At 37.7% G+C, this 18,625-nt stretch overlaps 1 protein-coding gene across 4 annotated transcripts in view; it reads right to left on the bottom strand.

The window, feature by feature from the left end:
• The window catches only part of VPS13D (vacuolar protein sorting 13 homolog D), a 104,527-nt gene that overhangs the window by 68,001 nt on the left and 17,901 nt on the right, over window positions 1-18,625 (bottom strand). For 2 of the 4 annotated variants that reach the window (XM_064730928.1, XM_064730926.1), the window contains exons 20-37: window positions 18,148-18,299; window positions 16,372-17,406; window positions 15,586-15,676; window positions 14,897-15,023; window positions 13,200-13,380; window positions 12,879-13,061; window positions 10,150-10,366; window positions 9,480-9,690; window positions 9,195-9,366; window positions 8,109-8,221; window positions 7,358-7,567; window positions 4,771-5,033; window positions 4,434-4,567; window positions 3,971-4,126; window positions 3,189-3,399; window positions 2,791-2,865; window positions 1,432-1,635; window positions 890-979 (exon numbers count right to left, since the gene is read on the bottom strand). In XM_064730928.1, the coding sequence (XP_064586998.1) occupies window positions 890-979; window positions 1,432-1,635; window positions 2,791-2,865; window positions 3,189-3,399; window positions 3,971-4,126; window positions 4,434-4,567; window positions 4,771-5,033; window positions 7,358-7,567; window positions 8,109-8,221; window positions 9,195-9,366; window positions 9,480-9,690; window positions 10,150-10,366; window positions 12,879-13,061; window positions 13,200-13,380; window positions 14,897-15,023; window positions 15,586-15,676; window positions 16,372-17,406; window positions 18,148-18,299 (3,825 nt within the window). Of the gene's footprint in view, window positions 1-889; window positions 980-1,431; window positions 1,636-2,790; window positions 2,866-3,188; window positions 3,400-3,970; window positions 4,127-4,433; window positions 4,568-4,770; window positions 5,034-7,357; window positions 7,568-8,108; window positions 8,222-9,194; window positions 9,367-9,479; window positions 9,691-10,149; window positions 10,370-12,878; window positions 13,062-13,199; window positions 13,381-14,896; window positions 15,024-15,585; window positions 15,677-16,371; window positions 17,407-18,147; window positions 18,300-18,625 lie in introns of all 4 variants that reach the window. The other 2 variants (XM_064730927.1, XM_064730925.1) reach the window with 1 other exon arrangement.

Below are 18,625 nucleotides of genomic sequence, written 5' to 3' on the forward strand. Positions count from 1 at the left end.
TTCTAAGCCTTCTGATGTTTACATTCTTGTAATGAACTTTCTCATATTCTTTATGTAAATAACTTATAGTTTTGTATTCTTTTATGGAGGGGAGAAATTTGATGGACTGTTGGTTTGTCCAGTGTCATTGGAGAGGTGGCACTGTCACCCTCCAATCCACTGATTCTTTTGGAAAACTATAAATGTTGGAATCAGAAAATAAACTTCCTTTTTCTTCACCTTGAGAGCAGCAGTGTGTGTGCTCGTGTTGTTTCATGTCCTACAGTGATAACTCTACATATTTTTAAAAACAAAGTGTTTTTTAAAACAAAACCAAAAAAACCCCATCCCATGTTAGCGACAGATAATTCCTGAGTGCTTGTCACCAGTGATGTAACAGAAAATTTATTTTCTAAGTTAAAAAAACCCCACACAATCAGGTTACTTCTTTTGTTAGTGTCTGGCCTGTATTGAGGCCTAACCTGCATTTTTGTATCTAAACCATAAATTGTGATGGTTTTCTTATGTTAATCCTTTGTCTTCAGTCTGCACATGATTCTCCTTCCTGAAATATGTAATAAACTGAATCCACCAAACAATTACAGAGAAGAGAATGCAGAGAGAGCTTGTTATAAAACTGTTATTTTGCTGGATAACCATTTTATGGAGTTCCATTTGAAAACCTGAGTGCCACTTTCAGATCAGCCAAATCTCCACTTTCCACATCCCTCCAGTGATCTCACCTCAGGATCCCTGGTCTAGGATCACACTGTCTCACACACACAGTCCCAAAAGTCAACCTTTCCCTATTCCCTTAGAGGTATTTCACAGTGGGTAAACTTCATGCTCCTGTGGTAGGAAAGGCTGTTTCCTAAACCTAAATAAGAAAACAACCCCCAAGGTATTTCACCTGAAAGCTCACGGTTGTAATAATCGCCAGAGAGGGTAAAATGAGCATAACCTTCAGGGCTGGTTCTCAAATGCTGGAGAAAATTCAAACCTGTGAGGAAAAAAAAAAGGAATTAAATTTAAACTAATGCAAAACAATCAAGCTTCCTGATTTTGTGAAGTGTCCAGTAAGCAATGAAAGGTTTTGTTTTGTCTTTTAAACTGAAACGGTACAAAAAAGCTTTTTATAATACTCTTCCAATAACATTTGCAGACAGCCACACCTCACAAAACAGAGCCTCCCTAGGATTCTGCTCAGGACAGATTTCATTTCTTAAATGATGTAAAAAGGGGAAAACAGAATCTTAACCCTACAGAGACTGTAATCTTCTTAACCAAAACTTAAACCAAACAGAAATAAAGAAAAAGGAACCCCCAATATCCCACACAACCACCACCAAGACACTGTCAGTTAAAATTTGACAGGCCCTGACAAACAAGAGCACGATGCTGAACCCACCCAGAACTGAATCATCTCATGCCAAGGCAGAACCAGACACTCACATGAAAAGGTTAATTCAGCCAGGGGAACGTCACAGTCCATGCAGTCATCTATGAAGCAGATGCAAACACTTTCTGCCTTTATTTCCACTCCAGAGATGAACTGGAAAGGCAAAATCCCCTGGCTATCTCGAGCAGAAGTCTGGGAAACTGATTTCAGAGGTTCAGCATTCTTAAACAACCAACTGGCTGCTTTCTTCAAGTCACCTTAGATAGAAGCAAACAACCAATCAATCATCACCTGCTTTCTCAGACATGTACTTAGTAAAAATCATAGAGAAGAAAACTAACTCCCTTTCTCTTAAGAAAATATTCTCAGCAGTACTTCAATATGCTTATTTTGTAACATAAATATGAGAAGATTATAAAGACATTGGTATATCCTAAGAGTGAGAAATTTTGTAGTTCACAAATGTAATAAAAATCTAATAACAAAATGTAATAAAAATCTCAATAACATTATGCATGCCTATATATAAGGTGGGAAGCATGACAGTGCTAAAGGAAAAAAGAATCACTTGTGGTAAAGCTTTGTTTTCTTTTCAGGTACTGCATGTAGAACTAGAGAAATATGATTTTAAAAGGGAAATATGACTTTAAAAGGGAGATTCTTTTAAAAAAAATAATCACTTGTGGTAAAGCTTTGTTTTCTTTTCAGGTACTGCATGCAGAACTAGAGAAATATGATTTTAAAAGGGAAATATGACTTTAGAAGGGAGATTCTTTTAAAAAATAATCACTTGTGGTAAAGCTTTGTTTTCTTTTCAGGTACTGCATGCAGAACTAGAGAAATATGATTTTAAAAGGGAAATATGATTTTAAAAGGGAGATTCTTTTAAAAAATAATCACTTGTGGTAAAGCTTTGTTTTCTTTTCAGGTACTGCATGTAGAATTAGAGAAATATGATTTTAAAAGGGAAATATGACTTTAAAAGGGAGATTCTTTTAAAAAAATAATCACTTGTGGTAAAGCTTTGTTTTCTTTTCAGGTACTGCATGCAGAACTAGAGAAATATTTTAGAAGATTTTAAAAGGGAGAGATGAAAACACATGCTGTCAAGAGGAAAAGATGTGGAAGAGCAAGAAATTGGTGCACCATAAAAATTACCAGCCTGAACACAACTAAAACTCCCAAACAAAAATACACTCAAGCACCCACACAATCCTTGGGAGGTGGAGTTTACACAGGAGCAGAACAGGAAGAAAAATGTTTAAGACCACAGAGCAGCACAGAGCCAGAGATGCTCTAAAGAAGGGAACAGTGCCTGTGCATGACCACCTGACAGTCTAAAGGCTTTACTTAATTGCAATTAAGGCAATATGAACAATGTGCAAACCCCTGCTAAGAACATCTGATGTTACCTTGGCAGATGAGAAGAGCTTTACGACAATCTTCCATGCTGAACCCCAGCTCCTGCAGGCGAGCCAGCTGGGCCTCTGGAATGAACAGTTACAGGCAGAAATCCTTCACAGTTAGCTACTTATTTCATTTTAAAATCAAGCTATATCTGCATGAAAAATGGGGGATTGTTTATTTAAAAAATGGGGGTTTGTTTATTTAAGATTGCAACTATAACAAAAGCACGATTCAGCCCTGCTTTTATGATTTTTTACAGCACCATCAGGACAATGCCATTATTAGGTGGTCTTACCCCATAAGATACCAACATCTTTTGTGTTCAGCACATAGATTAGCTTCACCTTGTAGAAAACCCCCTTAGATATAAGGAATGGCTTCACTCCAGCAGTGAAGAACATACCAAGAACAGGATCCAGCACACGCTTGGAGCCATCTCTGGTTTCATGAGCCAGGGAGTTCTCATGGCCCAGGGCTGAGCTGGAGGAATCAGCAGCTGAGGCAGCTGAGTCAGGCAGGGCTGCACTTGTCTGCTGGGGAATTGACTTTGCAATGGCCAGGAAGAGCTGAACATCATTGTAGGACAGCCTGATATCCAGGGCTTGCAACTGAATCTAAATGAAAAATTAGAATATAAGATTCATTTGCCTTTTTCTACACATTTTTCTTAAATACTTCTGATATTAATAAAGCTTTTCCCAAAGGAAGACAAAATTTAGTGTTACAATCTGATCACCATGCTGTTTTAAAGATCCAATAATTAATTTATCAAACTTGTTATTATTTACCAACAACTCAAAGCATTGTATCTCAGGGAAAAGAAGTTTTACTTTGATACAATGGTAGAAATCTTTAAATATAATTCCCCTCTAATATGTCCTAACAATTAGAAAGAGAAAATATAGAAAAATATTATTTCCTTTCAGCTGTTAGTAACTATCTAACATCATCAGCCTACATAATCAGCCCATTTCTTTCCCCCACTATTACTCTCTGTAACATGTCCCATAAATCACTTTTTCATTATCACTAAGAGCATTTTCTACATGCTTCTTTCTTTTCCTTTTACATCTCAGGAAAAAAGTTACCTAACTCTCTTCTTATGCATTTGAAAATCTTCTTGGGCATAAAAATATCTCTGCTAGCATTCTCTACTGCACAGTTTAATTCAGGTTTTAATATTACCTCTAGAATAGGAGGAAAATCTTCACTATTGAAAGCATCCAGCAGTCCTGAACCAATTGGATAGGAAGAATTCCCAATAAGTTCCATATGAATCTGTACTGGATCAATAATTGACAGTGCAGTCTCTTGCTCATTTCCTAACCGGCATGAAAACACCTAAAAATTGCAAATTATTTTTAAAAAATTATGAACAGAGATAACAAGCCTGGCAAGAGCTAGTAATATTTTGAGGCTACAGTCAAGTCTTATGTTGTAACAGAAAATATAAACATAAATATATTTATATAATATAAATATAAAACTATTCTCAAAACTGCTGTAAAACGAGAGCATTTGATGAGAAACCAACAAACTTCAGAAAGCATCTGAGGACTATTTCTTTTGTATATATGTTTATAGTAAAGTATCTTCACAAACTCCTCTAATTTTAGATGTTATAAAGAAGAAAATTTATTTTTCTTACCTCAATGCCAAACAAACTGCCAGAGAAAGGACGATCTATCAGCTTGGGCTTGTAAGTGAGCACAGTTGTTCCTTTTAGAATAATTGCATTGGTATCAAAGCAGGACATGTCCTCCACAACCACAAATTCAGTTCCTTAACAAAAAAATGACAAATAACTAACAGGGCAGTTGGCAATATCATTAAGGTATTTTGGGTATTTGTAGCAAGTTTCTTGATTTCTTTTGATGGAGCTCTCTTTACACCAGCACACAGCTTTTAATGAGAAAAACTCCTCAATGAGAACAACAAACTTCCTTAATGAGAAAAACAAAAGCATCAGAGAAGAGCACATTTACCTGTGACATTAACCTTGACTTCCAGCTGCTTTTCTGCTGTCACAGGGAGTGAGGAACGTTTGGTGACCACTCCCCTTTTGACAGCTTTGGGAAGCACACTGCTGTCACTGATGCACGATCGCTGCCGGCAATGGGCATTCTCCCTCTTTCTGGTGTCCCCAGGAGTGCACAGGAAGTCATGGACCAGTAACAGCCAGTCAAATATCAGGAACACACGAAGGTTGTTCAGAACCACTGTGAAACTGGAGGAATCCTTAGTAGACCTTTGAAGAAGAGAGAATCACACAGGTGAACTTTAAAACCTGTAAATATTTAAAATCGTGCTGACAACTATCAGTATCTAGTAAGACTCATGTGGCATTTTATAGGCATGGACTTGGTTTACAGTGTCTGGCCTTTAAAATACATACATACATTTTTATATATATATTTATTTATATATATATATATATATATATACACACTTATTTTTATATACATACACATTTTATATATACGTTCATATATTTTCATATATACACATTTATATATATAAAAATTTATATATTTTGTATAGCTATACATTTATATTTAAACTCCTATATATATATGAGTTTGAACTCCTATATATATTTTATATATATCTATATATATATACACACATACATTTGATATATTTTTTTTTAAACAGACTGAAATTCAAGAATTTGCTATACCCACAGAACCCCAATAGGTCTTAACTGCACAAATTCTAAGCCATAATGATACAAGAGATGAACTGAAAAACTACATGACAGGAAATTTATAAAAGCTCCTTTAACACACTTATATTATCAAGATTAATTTTCAAAATCTCAAATTTTAAAACCTTTTTTTATTATCATTTATATCTTTGTTTTATTATCATTTTGTCTTATGTTTTTATTATCGTTTTATGTCTTCTGTTTTTATTATCATTTTCTGTCTAACATTCTGTGTGTGAAACTCAGATCTGGCTCTGAGATAAGAGGTAGAACATGAATTTCCTTTCCTACCCTGCCACCATTTTGCAGCACAGGAAGCTGCTTTGTCACTCAGAAAAAATTTTATATTTATATATAATTATATAATATATAAATATATATAGAATATAAATATATATATATTTATATATATATTTATATTCTGCCTGAGCTTCCAGCACCCCATTGTGAAGGTCTGGCCAGCAGGGATAAAGTGTTTGGCTTTGTGATCTGGAATACCTCTTCCATTTGATCATGCTAACTGGAAAATCATCCAAGTGCTTAAATAGCATGAAACAATTTTCAATCCAGCACACTGTGAGCTATAAAATCTCCAAAGAACTGTGAAGCCTTAGTGGGGAGCTTCCAACAGCAAAGCCGATAACCCTGCCTGGCTCTCCAGGATATTTCACAGGCACCAGGCTCAGCACCAGCACTGAGCTCTGCCAGCCCTTGCATCTCCTGCCAAGGATGCTCTCACCACTAAAACCAGCCCACATGCTGCTGCAGCTGAAACTGAAAATCACAACAGTTGGGAAGAAGATTCCTGAAACTCTCACTCCTAGAGCAGATTAGGCTGTACTGTGCAAGCTCACTGACTGTGTCTAAGCTGCCTACTGACTCAACAGTTCTGTGAAAACCATCTGGGGTTTTTTTAGGGTGTATTTTTTAGTAAATCCCATTTTAGTTTTAGTCAAATTGAAGTGTTGGCTTCTTTCTGAACATATTTTTTAGGTACTTAAAACTGTAATGCAGCATCTAAATCATAAAAAAATTCTCTCAGTTGCCAAGATTCTTTAGCTGGTTTTTATGAAAAATTGTCTCTAAAATTTTCTACTGGACTAATATAATCCTCAATTTTTTTTCTACATTACTCCTGCAACTGTTCCAGAAGGCATCACACTGAGAGAGGGAGAAAGCTGAGCTTGGTCAGCAAATCAGATCAGAAGTGAAAGCAGCATCTCCAGACATCTCACTTCACCCTCTTTTTTGATAGTCAGCATTCCTCAAAAAACCACCATACTGATACAGGAAAAATACTGACATTATACTTTATATTCCCAATTTCAATACTAAATTAGATCAAAACAGATAAGAAAAAACAAACAGGGTAAGAAAGAACAGGACAGGATGTAGAAAAGAACACAGAGATTGCTTTTGCAAGAGGTGCTGTTTCTGTCTGTATCTGATGCTCTCAGAGAACCACGTGTGACACCTGCTGGGAAACAGCTTTTGTGCCTCTCATATTAAAATTCTACAAACTGGTTTTATGCACACACACAAGTGACAGGCCAGACTTATCAAGCATTAAGCACTACTGATTTTAATAGGTCAAACCTTCATCTGATCCATTATACATTCAAACCTAAATTTTATTGCAATAACTGAAAAAGGGAAAAAAAAATCCAACAATTTCCAGAGAATTAATAACTGAAGATTTCAATCTATCAAGTACCATTGATCACCCCAAAATACAGTGAATTGAAATAGAAATAGATTGAAATACAATGCCCCCAAGTTTATCTACAATAATAATAGATGTATTAAAATCAGGACAATACTGATGATGTCATCATTAAAAACAAAAAAATCCCAGAATTACCAACCTGAAATGCAATTCAATCTGGATTGCTCCTGGGCTGCTGGTGTTCTTGGATGACTGGAAGATGCAATTGAAGACATTTGGGGGGCCTGTGGCATATTTCTGTCCAGCATAACGAGTGTCAAAGGCCATCATGGAATGAGAGACCAGATTTACAGACTTGGTTCCATCTGAAGAGCTTTCAAAAAGCAACTTGGATTTCTTAAAATCAAACCTGGGAGAATAAAAAGAAAAACATCACACCAAAAAGACTTAAAGTTTGTTTATTCCTTGGAGTCACTTATTTTACAAGTATGGCACACTGTTGAAATCTTTCATTTAGGTATTTTCTAAAACAACTACAAACATGTCATAGAGATAGAAAATAGATCTGTACTAAATGTAATAATATTTTCCACTGATAAAAAGCCTTCTGGATTAAAAAAAAATCCAACATGCTAACATAGCAAAAATCTGCTTTTTTTAACCTTCCCTTGTTTTGCTTTAATTAAAATACTATTTCTTTTGGGCAAGTACTCATTGCTGGACTGTTATTTCAAGGACAAGTGGAAAGACAGACTTTATCTTTTGAACAGTGTCATTCCCTTTTATCTTTCAGAGAAGCTAAAACTCTCAGTTTGGACTCTAATTAAGAAATTCCATTTCACTGCATTACTAAATTGTAATTCCACATATTATTTTAATTCTTCTCCTGTATCTTTCACATGGGCACAGTATTTAGGACGAGGTATTCAGTAAGAGAAGAACATTCATACCTGGCTAAAGAGCTGCTTCCATCTTTTCCCTTTGGATCCATCAGCTCCAGGCTCACATTAACCATGTCAATGAGGAATGACATGGAAGTATACACTTCCCCACTCAAAACTGTCTGAAAGTGGAAAACACCAACATTGTTTATTAGAGCATCTGTGTAAATTTGATCTCTGAATAAACCTGCATTTCAGAAAATGCAAATAGCTTTTGTGTGATGTCCTTCTTCTCCAAATGGTTTCATTAACCAGTGCTGGGGAAATGTTACATTTCACAACACTGTGGCCTTTAGCTTGAAAAATGACCATTAACCCATTTTCACAGTACTGGTCCAGAGCTTCTTTGTCCTTAAAATATTGCTGCCATCAGCAAAATCAGCAACTACCCTGTTCCAGACTGCAAGGCAAGATGTATTCTATTACCACCTGGATGGCAGTTGTCTTCTGCTCAGTGGGCAGTTTTCCTTATCTCTCTCTGAGTGCTCACAATCACTCCTTCCTCAGGAGGGGACATTGCTGATAACAGCCATTGAATGTCCCTGGATGGCTGATAAGAACTGCAGCATCCCATTGGGAGATGTGAGCCCAGGGGGAGGAGCCAAGCATTCCTGCCTGGATATAATCTGGAGATTCTGTAATACCAGCACAGCTTCTGCACTGGATTCCCCAGAGGAGCAGCAGCTGCCTCTGCCCCTGGACCTTCAGAGGCAGAGACTGCACCTTTCTCCAGGATCCTGCTCCAGCAGAGCCAGCCCTGACACTGCAGGAGGGCTGAGCCACAATTCCAATGGCACTGCTGCCAACAGCCTGACCCACAGGGTGTCAGGTTGGGTTCTGACTCTGCCAGTGTTAGTTTAGTTTACTGCATTGTTTATTTTATCCTTTTATTTTCCTCCCTATTCAAGAACTGTTATTCCTGCTCCCATATCTCTGCCTGAGAGCCCCTTAATTTAAAATTCATAGCAATTCAGAGGGGTTTATATTTTCCATTTCAGGAGAGGCTCCTGCCTTCCTTAGCAGACACCTGGCTTTCCAAACCAAGACACACCCCCAGCCATCTCCAGAGAATTTCAGGTGCACAGAGATGCTTACAAGAATTCTTGGATCCTGCAGGTCGTAGGGGCGCATGAACTCCTCGATGGGCTCGCCCAGGTTGTTCTCCAGCAGCCCCCGGATCAGTTTGTACTTGTTCAGATCCAGGGAGCAGTGCACTGAGGACAGGTTGCCATGGATTGAAATGTCTGCAACTGCATGACTCAGCTCTCTGCAACAAAAAGAGAAAACCTCAGAGCTTCCAGGAGCTCCAGCAGCAGGCAAGACCTTTAGGATAAAAACACCACTCTAGGTGACAGCATAAGTGACTCTGTTTAAACTCACTTGTCCAAATTCCTCTCTACTTTTAACTTCAGTCTGAAGGGTTCTGTCAGCAGGCTCCCTCCTGTCTGCCTCACCAAGTAGGATGGAAAGCTCAAATCTGCACTGCTATCTTCCACAGCCTTGGAATATTCTCTCTGGTATCTTTCAGCAGCAAAGATGTCCATGTCCTGCAGATCAACTACAATGCAGTCTAAGAGGCAGATGTGATCCTCTGCAAGCACACAGGAGGTAACACGTTAAGAAATAAAAACAGAATCTGTGCAAAACTAATGCAACCTACTTTTAAAAAAAATTTAATTTAGTTTTGATTTTGTTCCACTTTTTTTTTTTTTAATTCATGTTCAATATCTGTAACTAGCAGATACCAAGCTCATTCACAGGTCAATCTAAATTCCTAATTAGGAGACCAAGCACACTCCTTGTATGTGTGCAACATGCATCTCAAAACACACCCAATCTGCAGGACTGTTCTTCCAGAAACTGAACCACAACCCCTTAATCCTTTAAGCTTCAAAAAATCACCCTTAAAGCTCAGAAGTCATTCATTCTCCAATCTACAATCTTCAGACCCAGAGCTTCATATCTTTTCAGAGTCACACAAGATGAAAGCAAAATGTCACTGCGCTATTTCACAGCAAAAGCAGCTCCATGGGTTTCCCAGAGCTCTCACCTGGGCTCTCAGGGTTTGGGACAGCAGGCAGCTTTGGGGGCTGCCCCTGCTGCTTATTCACTGTGCTCACTGCAGGCTCGTTCTTCAGCCTAGAAATGTTTGCTCCTGATGGTTTTTTCATGACCAATCCTTCTATTGCTGATCTGGACTCATCAGCACTTGTTTTCTTCACACTGTGTTTTGGGGTTCCCATAGGAGAGGAAAATTGAACAGAATCCTGCTAATGAAAGAAATTTTGTAATTAATATCAGATTTTTGACTTGAATTCTAAGGAACCAATGCATCAACGTTCAAGCTGTAACAAATTACTGGAATGCCAGTATCTTCTGCTGTAGAAAGTATGTGACTGGAATGCCAGGATTCTCTGCTGTAGAAAAATGGCCAAACTTTTCTCCTACAGCCTTAACAGCAGATGAGAACATTTTCTTTGTAAAAAAAAGTTTATTTCAGCAACCTTCCTCAAAAAGCTGTAGAATCTTTTCAAGGAGAAACTAATTCAAAAGCAGAGGGTTTTGCATAAAACCAAAATATTCTCAAATTAATTAAATTAATACCAAAGTGAAGGGGTAAGACTGTGACAGTATTAAACATTTCTGCAGAATAAAGACTGTTAAATATTTAAAGCTGTTTTTCAGGTGATGAAAAAAACATTTACCATTATTTCTGCAAGATCATGTCAGCAACTTCATATTTTAGTACAATATATGAACTAACACAGCACATGCACATTTTATGCACTTCAAATACTTCAGTTGTCACAAATGTGTCCCAAAATTCTCCTGCAGTTTAAGGTTGGATAAATCCCTACATTTAATGTTAAATTCCTCACAGGTGAAGAAAGAAAAATTCATTTATATTCATTTAAAACATTTTAGACATCTCCCCACCACCACAAATCCAGTGGAAATCCATGAGCTGTCTTGCACCAAAAACCTGCAAATTTCACTACACAAAAGAGTCAGATCAACATCAGAAATTTATTTTCTCAAAAATCCTGCTTGAGCAACCTGACAGCCTTCTGTGATGGAATGGCCCCAACCACTGTGGGATCTGTCTGGTGGGAGAGGTTTGCACACCCCCTTTATAGCCCAAAGGTACTTTTGGAATTAATCTGTCAATCATTTCACTTAATTAACATCATGTTCTACATACAGGTAGCAATTATCTTCAGTGGTTACTATCACTTAGTGTTACCATCATTTCCCATCTTCCTTCTGGATCCAGCTTCTGATGTCACATCAATCCCTATCACAAACTTCCCTTTCTGGTTTTAATTGTTAATATTTTATTGCTTTACATGTTTTTTAAATATTAGAAAAAATTGGAAAAATTAATTGTAAACACAACCAAGGATTTTAAGAAAAAAAAATTTTGAGGACATGAACATTTAACTTCATACTGTAAAGAAAAGACTGAAAAAGACATGCAAAGGAAAATCATCACATCATCTATAAATCTATGAATTTATGCAATTAAATCCAAATTAGCAGCTCCTCAGACATGCATAAAGAGCACACCACAAAAAGTTTACATCCAATTCTTATAGAATTCAGCAAAACCTTTAGAACAGACACATCGTTTTTAATAAATGAAGTAGCTTTTTAAAGTGCTGAATTCCAGAAGAATACTTTTTTTTTTACAGAATGAATGAGGAGCACCTGAACACTGCCATAAGGATGGGAAATACCTCAAATAAAACAGGATCCTTGTATGCATTGCCTTGTAAAATCCGATCCTCAAAAATAAACATAGGACAGAGGAAAAATGAAAACAAAACCAACAAAAAAAAGCCAAACCCCACCTAAGTCCATTTCAAACACCTACATTTCTACAGTGCAACATAATACAGTATTTTTAGGCTGAAATAAAATTATTGTGCACAATTATTTTAATTTATAATGTTAATGTAGGTGTTTACTGCTTACAAACCTGTATTTGTATCAACACCCTACAGTACAGAAAATAACATCACAGTCACTATTTCCTTACAGCAGATACCAACCAGATGAAGGCAACACACACACCACAAATCCAATTTAGTCCATCTAACTTCTAATCCCTTCAAAATGGAATTAGAAGGGATTCTGTTAGGTTCCCAGACACCCCCTTGTTTTGCTGAATGGGTTCGATATAAAAAGCCATCCAAGATGGATCTTCCTTCTCCCAAATTTTGTGGCTGCATCCTGGAAACCTTTCCCATGGTTTCACCCCATCAAAGCAACTACACACACTCAGTTTTCACTGAGAGCAGAAAATCAACCCCAATTTTATTCTCCAGTGTGTCAGAGCAAGTCTCAGCCAACAGAGATTCCTGTTTTTTGCTGTTCACACTGTAGGAAATTTTGATGGTGAACAGGTGGAGTAACCAAAAAGGGTGAGCTGAGAGCCCATCCTGGTCCCACACTCAGGTGTGCACCTGGGTGGGTCCTGATCCTCACCAGAGCAGCTGGAGTGAGCTCAGCCTCCTTTATTCCCTCTGCTCTCTCCAAACACTCAGTTCAGTCTCTCCTCTGCCCCAGAGCCTCAGGCAGTGAGCTCAAGACAGGAAGGGCAGCACAACATGAAAATCTCTAAGATTTGTCCGCACGCTAGCATAGACTCTCATTAGCAGAACTATAAAGTCAATATATAAAATAAAACTTAAGAATCATTAAAAATTTTTGATTTAGAAATAAAACACAAGAACTAGCAAAACTGCAAGCTGCTAAATGAAGAAGCAATGCTCCTACCTTGTTCTTTAATGAAAAGGTGCCTGGCATTCCTGCAAACAGGAATCTGTTCTTCACTTTCAGCTTCCCCAGATTAGCTACAATCAGGCTGTTGGACTTGGAGCTCTCAGGTATAAGCAGAACAGGAGCCCCAGCCTCAATATCAAGAAGAACTCTGGAAGCTCTCTGGGCTTTATCTCTCACCTGGAAAGAGCAAAAATACATTTTATATATTGCAGGAAGCAGGTGATTATTGTCCACTGATTAATACTGAACTCAGGATCATTACCCCTTGATTACCAAAAGAGGCTGGGAAAGAATAGAAAAAAGGCCCAGACATACTGTTTGTCCTTCAATTGCTGCTCTCTGCCTGCCCAAGACATCTTGGAGCTGAGTGAAATGCTGGATGAAGGAAACCACCTCGGCCTGGAAGCGCTGGGTGTGCACGTACTGGACAGAGGCCATCCTCAGGGTGACACGGATGTCACACTCCCTCTGCAGCAGAGGGTCTGGCCTCCCATACCTGTGAGAAGGGGTGAAAGTAACATTTATCCATCTTAGCTGCATTCTAGAAGCAGCACTAGACATTTTGCTGCATTCAAAATAGTAATATAGAGGATTTTGTGGAAACCCAGGGCACTGGGAATATTTCTGTGTCTGCTCTGGGGTGCCCTGACCCCCAGGGCAGCACTGACTCTGACCCTCATCCATGGAGAAAGTTTCCCAGACTCCAAGATAGACCAGAATCCACATAAGTGTGAAACAGATTCTAGAGAGCAGTGCAGGTGGATCACTGGGTGAGAAATTTGGGTTTTGGGATTTTGAGTATGTTGTGGATGGCAGCAAGATGGAGGGCACAGGGTGCTGTCCTGGGTTTCTTCTTCATGCTTCTTCTTCCTCCTTCTCCATGGGTTTGGGTGGCATTTTGTAATTGGGCAGAAAAGTCCCCATTGCAGCTCTGTGGGATCAGTTATTGGGTTAAAAGGGGAAATAATCCAGGTGTCAGCTCTTAATTGGACAGTTTAGTCTGAAAAGCCCTTGTACCAAGAGATTGTTGGGCATTTTGTGCCTTCTAATGAAAAGCTGCCCCACTCACAGCAGTGAGACTGTTTCACTGATAAGAAATAATAAACACCTGAGTGTGAACATGAACTGCTGTTCAGTGCCTTCAATCCCAGAGAAACCCACAGCTGGTGCCCCTTGTGAGGATGGAACTCCCAACTTTCAGATTATCAGACTGATCCAGTCCCAGGACAGATGTAACAAACGCTCACAGCGTGTAATTAACACTATCTGAGTTGCAGACATGAAAAATTTGTTTTGTATTAATTACTTCTAAATTTTGTACATGTAAGTGCTGCTGAGTTTTAAATAAGTACATAGAAATATTCTGCATTTGGAATCTCTGCATAGCAGTTAGACCTTTGGTGATGTTATACCAAAACAGTGGCTTTTAAGGTAACCACTCCACTGCAGGATAACGGGTACATTCAATTCTGATCAGTGTGCTGTCATATTTGATATTAATTCCATGATATTACTTGGATAATTTCTAATCTGATTAATTGGAAAAACAGAAAACATCACAAGATAAGACCTATTCCTTAAAACATAACAAAGAAATTCATATTTACATTATGATAAAAGCAAACCCCTTCTTCCAAAATCAAGAAGCAAAGGAAAATCTATTTCGTCAGTTGAAAACTTCTTCCAACTTTAAAAAAAGAATCATTTTAGATAGGAACAAACTATCATATAATACTACTAAGAACACCTTTAGAGGTAAATAAAAAACTACCTTTCCTTTTCCATTTCTTCATACATTGCAAGACAAAGATAAGTTAGAATATTTTCAGTTATAAACTTAAGATTTTTAAGTCCCACATAAGTCCCAAGAGGCCAAAGCAGAATCATGCAGTCATGACACTTGTGGGCTTGGGTTTACTGGGTTTGTTCAACTTTTGGGGGTTTTTGGAGGGGATTTGGAAGTTAATGGAGTAACAAGCTAATAGTGAGTAACAAAAAGTTTAAATTCATACTTTAAGATTTGAAAAATGAGAGCCTCTTCACCACTTGTAGTGAAACGTTCTCTGTAGAATTCTCCATGAGATGTGAGGTCACTCAAGGACAGACTTCCAATACTTCCCTGCAAGGCCAAATCTCCCTCTGGAAAACAAAGGACAGACAATCAGCATCCTCAAACACAGATCAGTTACTAAACCCCAAAAGTTTCTATTACTGGAACAGCCTCACTACAAGTAATTAAATAAGTCAATTCAATTAAATATTAAACCTCATGTTCAAAGAAAATAATGTGTTTCTGCTACAAAGATTGTATTAAGCCACACATTACCATAGGATTTACACACATCATGTGATCACACCACTTTGATTTGTGAAACTTAGTACAATTACTTTGTTTCCTCTAGAACAGTAATAAAAACTATTGTACTATTCTGTGAAAGTGAAGTATTAAAATCACAGCCAATCACAGCTAAAATGATGAAAGGTTTGACAACTGGGAGGAATGTAAAGATTTAAAATAAACCCTAAAAAACCAAAAGAAGCAGTGGGAGGAGAATGTACATTTTGCCCAGAAAAAAATACACAAACCCCAATGAGCACCAAAGGAAAAATCACTTAAAATCATAATTCCAGTGCCCATTTTACTCATGTACACTCATTTTATTTTAAGCTGTGAACAACCTGAGCCCCTCAATCTACTCACCAATCACTTCCAAGTGAGCTGCCAGCTTTGCCACACTGGCTTTAGCAAGCTCACTGGTTGTCTTGTTCAGGACTAGGGATAAAGAATGGACCTGGTCAAATAAAACAGGAACAAACTGGTATGAAAAACATGACTTCAGAGCTTGTTTAGTTTTTTTCCAAGACAACTGCACTGTAATACACGAATAGCAAACAATAATTATCTGATTGGGAGAAACTGAATGAGAGCAACATTTTTACTGCTTTGTTTGCATATTAATGGGTCTCCCAAGCAATTCAGAATGATCAGATCAAGAACAAATCCCAGCACTGTTACCTTCATCTTCTCTTTTGTCCCTTGTAAGTTAGACTGCAGGGCCTCTGGGCAAAGACTGTATTATATACACATACAACATGTGTTTTTTAAAAAACATGTTTATACATGTAGATGTATAAACATACATGGATATATATATTTATAAAATATAGACTTTTTGCATAAATAAACTCCACAGTACCTAGAGCAGCACAGTGCCAATTGCAGTATGTTAGCCCTTTAATATTGAAGCAACCTTTTCATCCAAGAGAGGGTCACAGAGCAAGGGAGCCAAGCATTTTACAAATGTTCTGCTTTTCTACAACTCCTTTTTTCTTTAACTACATCTACACACATTCTAATTCTGTTTCTGCATTTATGTACACTCCCCACCAGAAAATAAAACACATGATGTAAATGTCACCTTAAGTTGCTATAAACCAGATGCTTTATGACAGACAATCCAATTACTGTTTTCCATGTCAAGTATACCTTTAGATCCAGCTTAGTGTTTACAGGCTCTTGGACTTGAGAGGCTGACAAGGAATTTATTTCTGCTTTGATTGTCTGCTGAGTATCTTCAGGCTGCGGCTTCATAGCATGGTTATCAGCAGTGGATCCAATCCCAAAGAAATCCAATATTACTACCCAAGTTTGCAAAGTAATTAACACATCTAGACAATTAAAATCAACATCTACGCTACGGTTAATTTTGTTATAGCGAGAAGAAAATTCAGGATGTTTCCTATCCACTAGAAATATATTGATATGAACTAATGAATCATCAAAGTTACTTTTTCCACAGGGCAACTTGGATCTGTCTGCTGATGGAGAAGGAGGTGGAGTCAGAGGATACTCAGAATCAGCATCTTCTTTTTGCTTCTTACGGGAGGCACAAACTGGTCTTTGGTACAGCTGAAAGACATTGGGTGCTTCTTCCATATGGGAAGGGAGGGAACGTGGCATGTCTGGATATTCTGCATTGGACATTGAGGGGCAGGACTGGGAAAGATATTCCTTATGGGCTAAACTGGAGGGTTTGGGTGCTCCATGGGACACCATGAGGTTCTTGTACTTAGAGTCTGGTTTCTTTTCCAAGAGATCTTCCATCAGCAGGGAACGCAAGGCAATCTGAATGGACAGGGTTTGAGGGTGGTCTTTGGCAAACTCAACATCAAAATCCTGAAACTTAAGGCTGACAAGACCTTGTGCTCCAAGTGTGAGATCACCACTTAACTGAACCTGGAGCTCTGAGATGTGAAAGTTTGCTTGAATTTGAGTAAAGGATTTTGTTTCCCTGATAGCTAAGGGCTTGCTTGGAACAGAATTAAAACTAGAGTGGCTGAATAAACCATTTTCCTTCCGTTCACTCGAGAATTCTGAGCCTGTACTATGAAGTGATGCTGAAGGAGAACTAAGACTGGCTGGAGATACAGAAGTGGTTGAAAATTTGTTCAAGTCTTCACTGTAAATTAAATTATCCAGAGTCTGAAGGACTTGTTCATATACATGTTTTGCTAACACCACCTACAATGTAGAGAAAAGGAACAATCATCACACTGGAGCTCTCTGTATTAATGGAATCAATACATATAGTCTAAAACTCGTAAGTGGAATTTCAAACCACACAAATTTTAAGTTCATCCAAGATAAATAACAATAATAACTCAAAACAAGGTACAATGCAAAACTGAAGCAAAACAGTTCTTTTGTATGAGCTCTGCAAAATGACACCACCCAGAAACACATGGGATGGGATCCTAGAACAGGATACCTTCTATTCCTGGGCAAAAAGCATCCAGACAGAGTTAATTAAAAATAATTAATCACCTGAGCTTACACAGTAATTAATGAAACAAACCTTCTACATAGCCATCATGGTTTGTTTCCCAAGTGTTACAAGTTCCAGTTCTCTCTATTTAAAACCTCTGCTCTTGCACAGATTTTTTCAAGATAATGGCATATTAATTCTTAGTTTCAACTACAACTGCAAATAAACTTGTTTGGACAGAGTCATTTGGATAGTGACACATTTACTTTTCCTTCTGTATTCAAGATAAGCAAAAGTTATACTAATTCATAAAGATGTTTAAAATGTCCCCAAACAAGGTAAATATTGCTCATTATTATTATGACTTAAGACTGTCTCTTCTAACCATGTCTATAAGGATCTGATTTCTAAACTACTAACATGTTAAACCTGAAGATACTGAAAAATGCTTATCTTCTATGCAGGGAAATATTTTTATATTGATGGAATTTCTGTACCTGAAGAGGGTTCACAAATTTCCCTTCAATTTTCATAATGCTTGATATTCCCAAGTCTTCGTTACACAGAGGAAAAGTTAAATCCAAATCTTTCTCTAGTGGTATCTTTTCCAATTTAAACTGGATCGTGGTGTTATTCAGAATGTGGAAAGCTGTAAGAGAAATTAAAGCAACATTAGAGCAAGTGAACTGATCAGCCCATAAATACTGAATGGAAGAGATAACACAGGAGCTACTGAACTTGCTCAGAATCTGAGCAATGCTGGACTCAGGTTCTGTGGTTATGTTTTGCTCAATTTCTGCTTACAAGGCACCATTCCATTTTTGGTTAGGAGACTAAAAATGGATATAAATACAGTAACTAACCCATTGTCATTAAAAGTAACCACAGTGTTTTAGTAGGATGGATGAAGCAGAATATATTTTATATTTTTAACATACATACTACTCATATTATAATAATTAACACTCCTCTAAT

The sequence above is a fragment of the Zonotrichia leucophrys genome, chromosome 21 (genome assembly GCF_028769735.1).
Source record: "Zonotrichia leucophrys gambelii isolate GWCS_2022_RI chromosome 21, RI_Zleu_2.0, whole genome shotgun sequence".
NCBI classification, from domain to species: Eukaryota; Metazoa; Chordata; class Aves; order Passeriformes; family Passerellidae; genus Zonotrichia; species Zonotrichia leucophrys.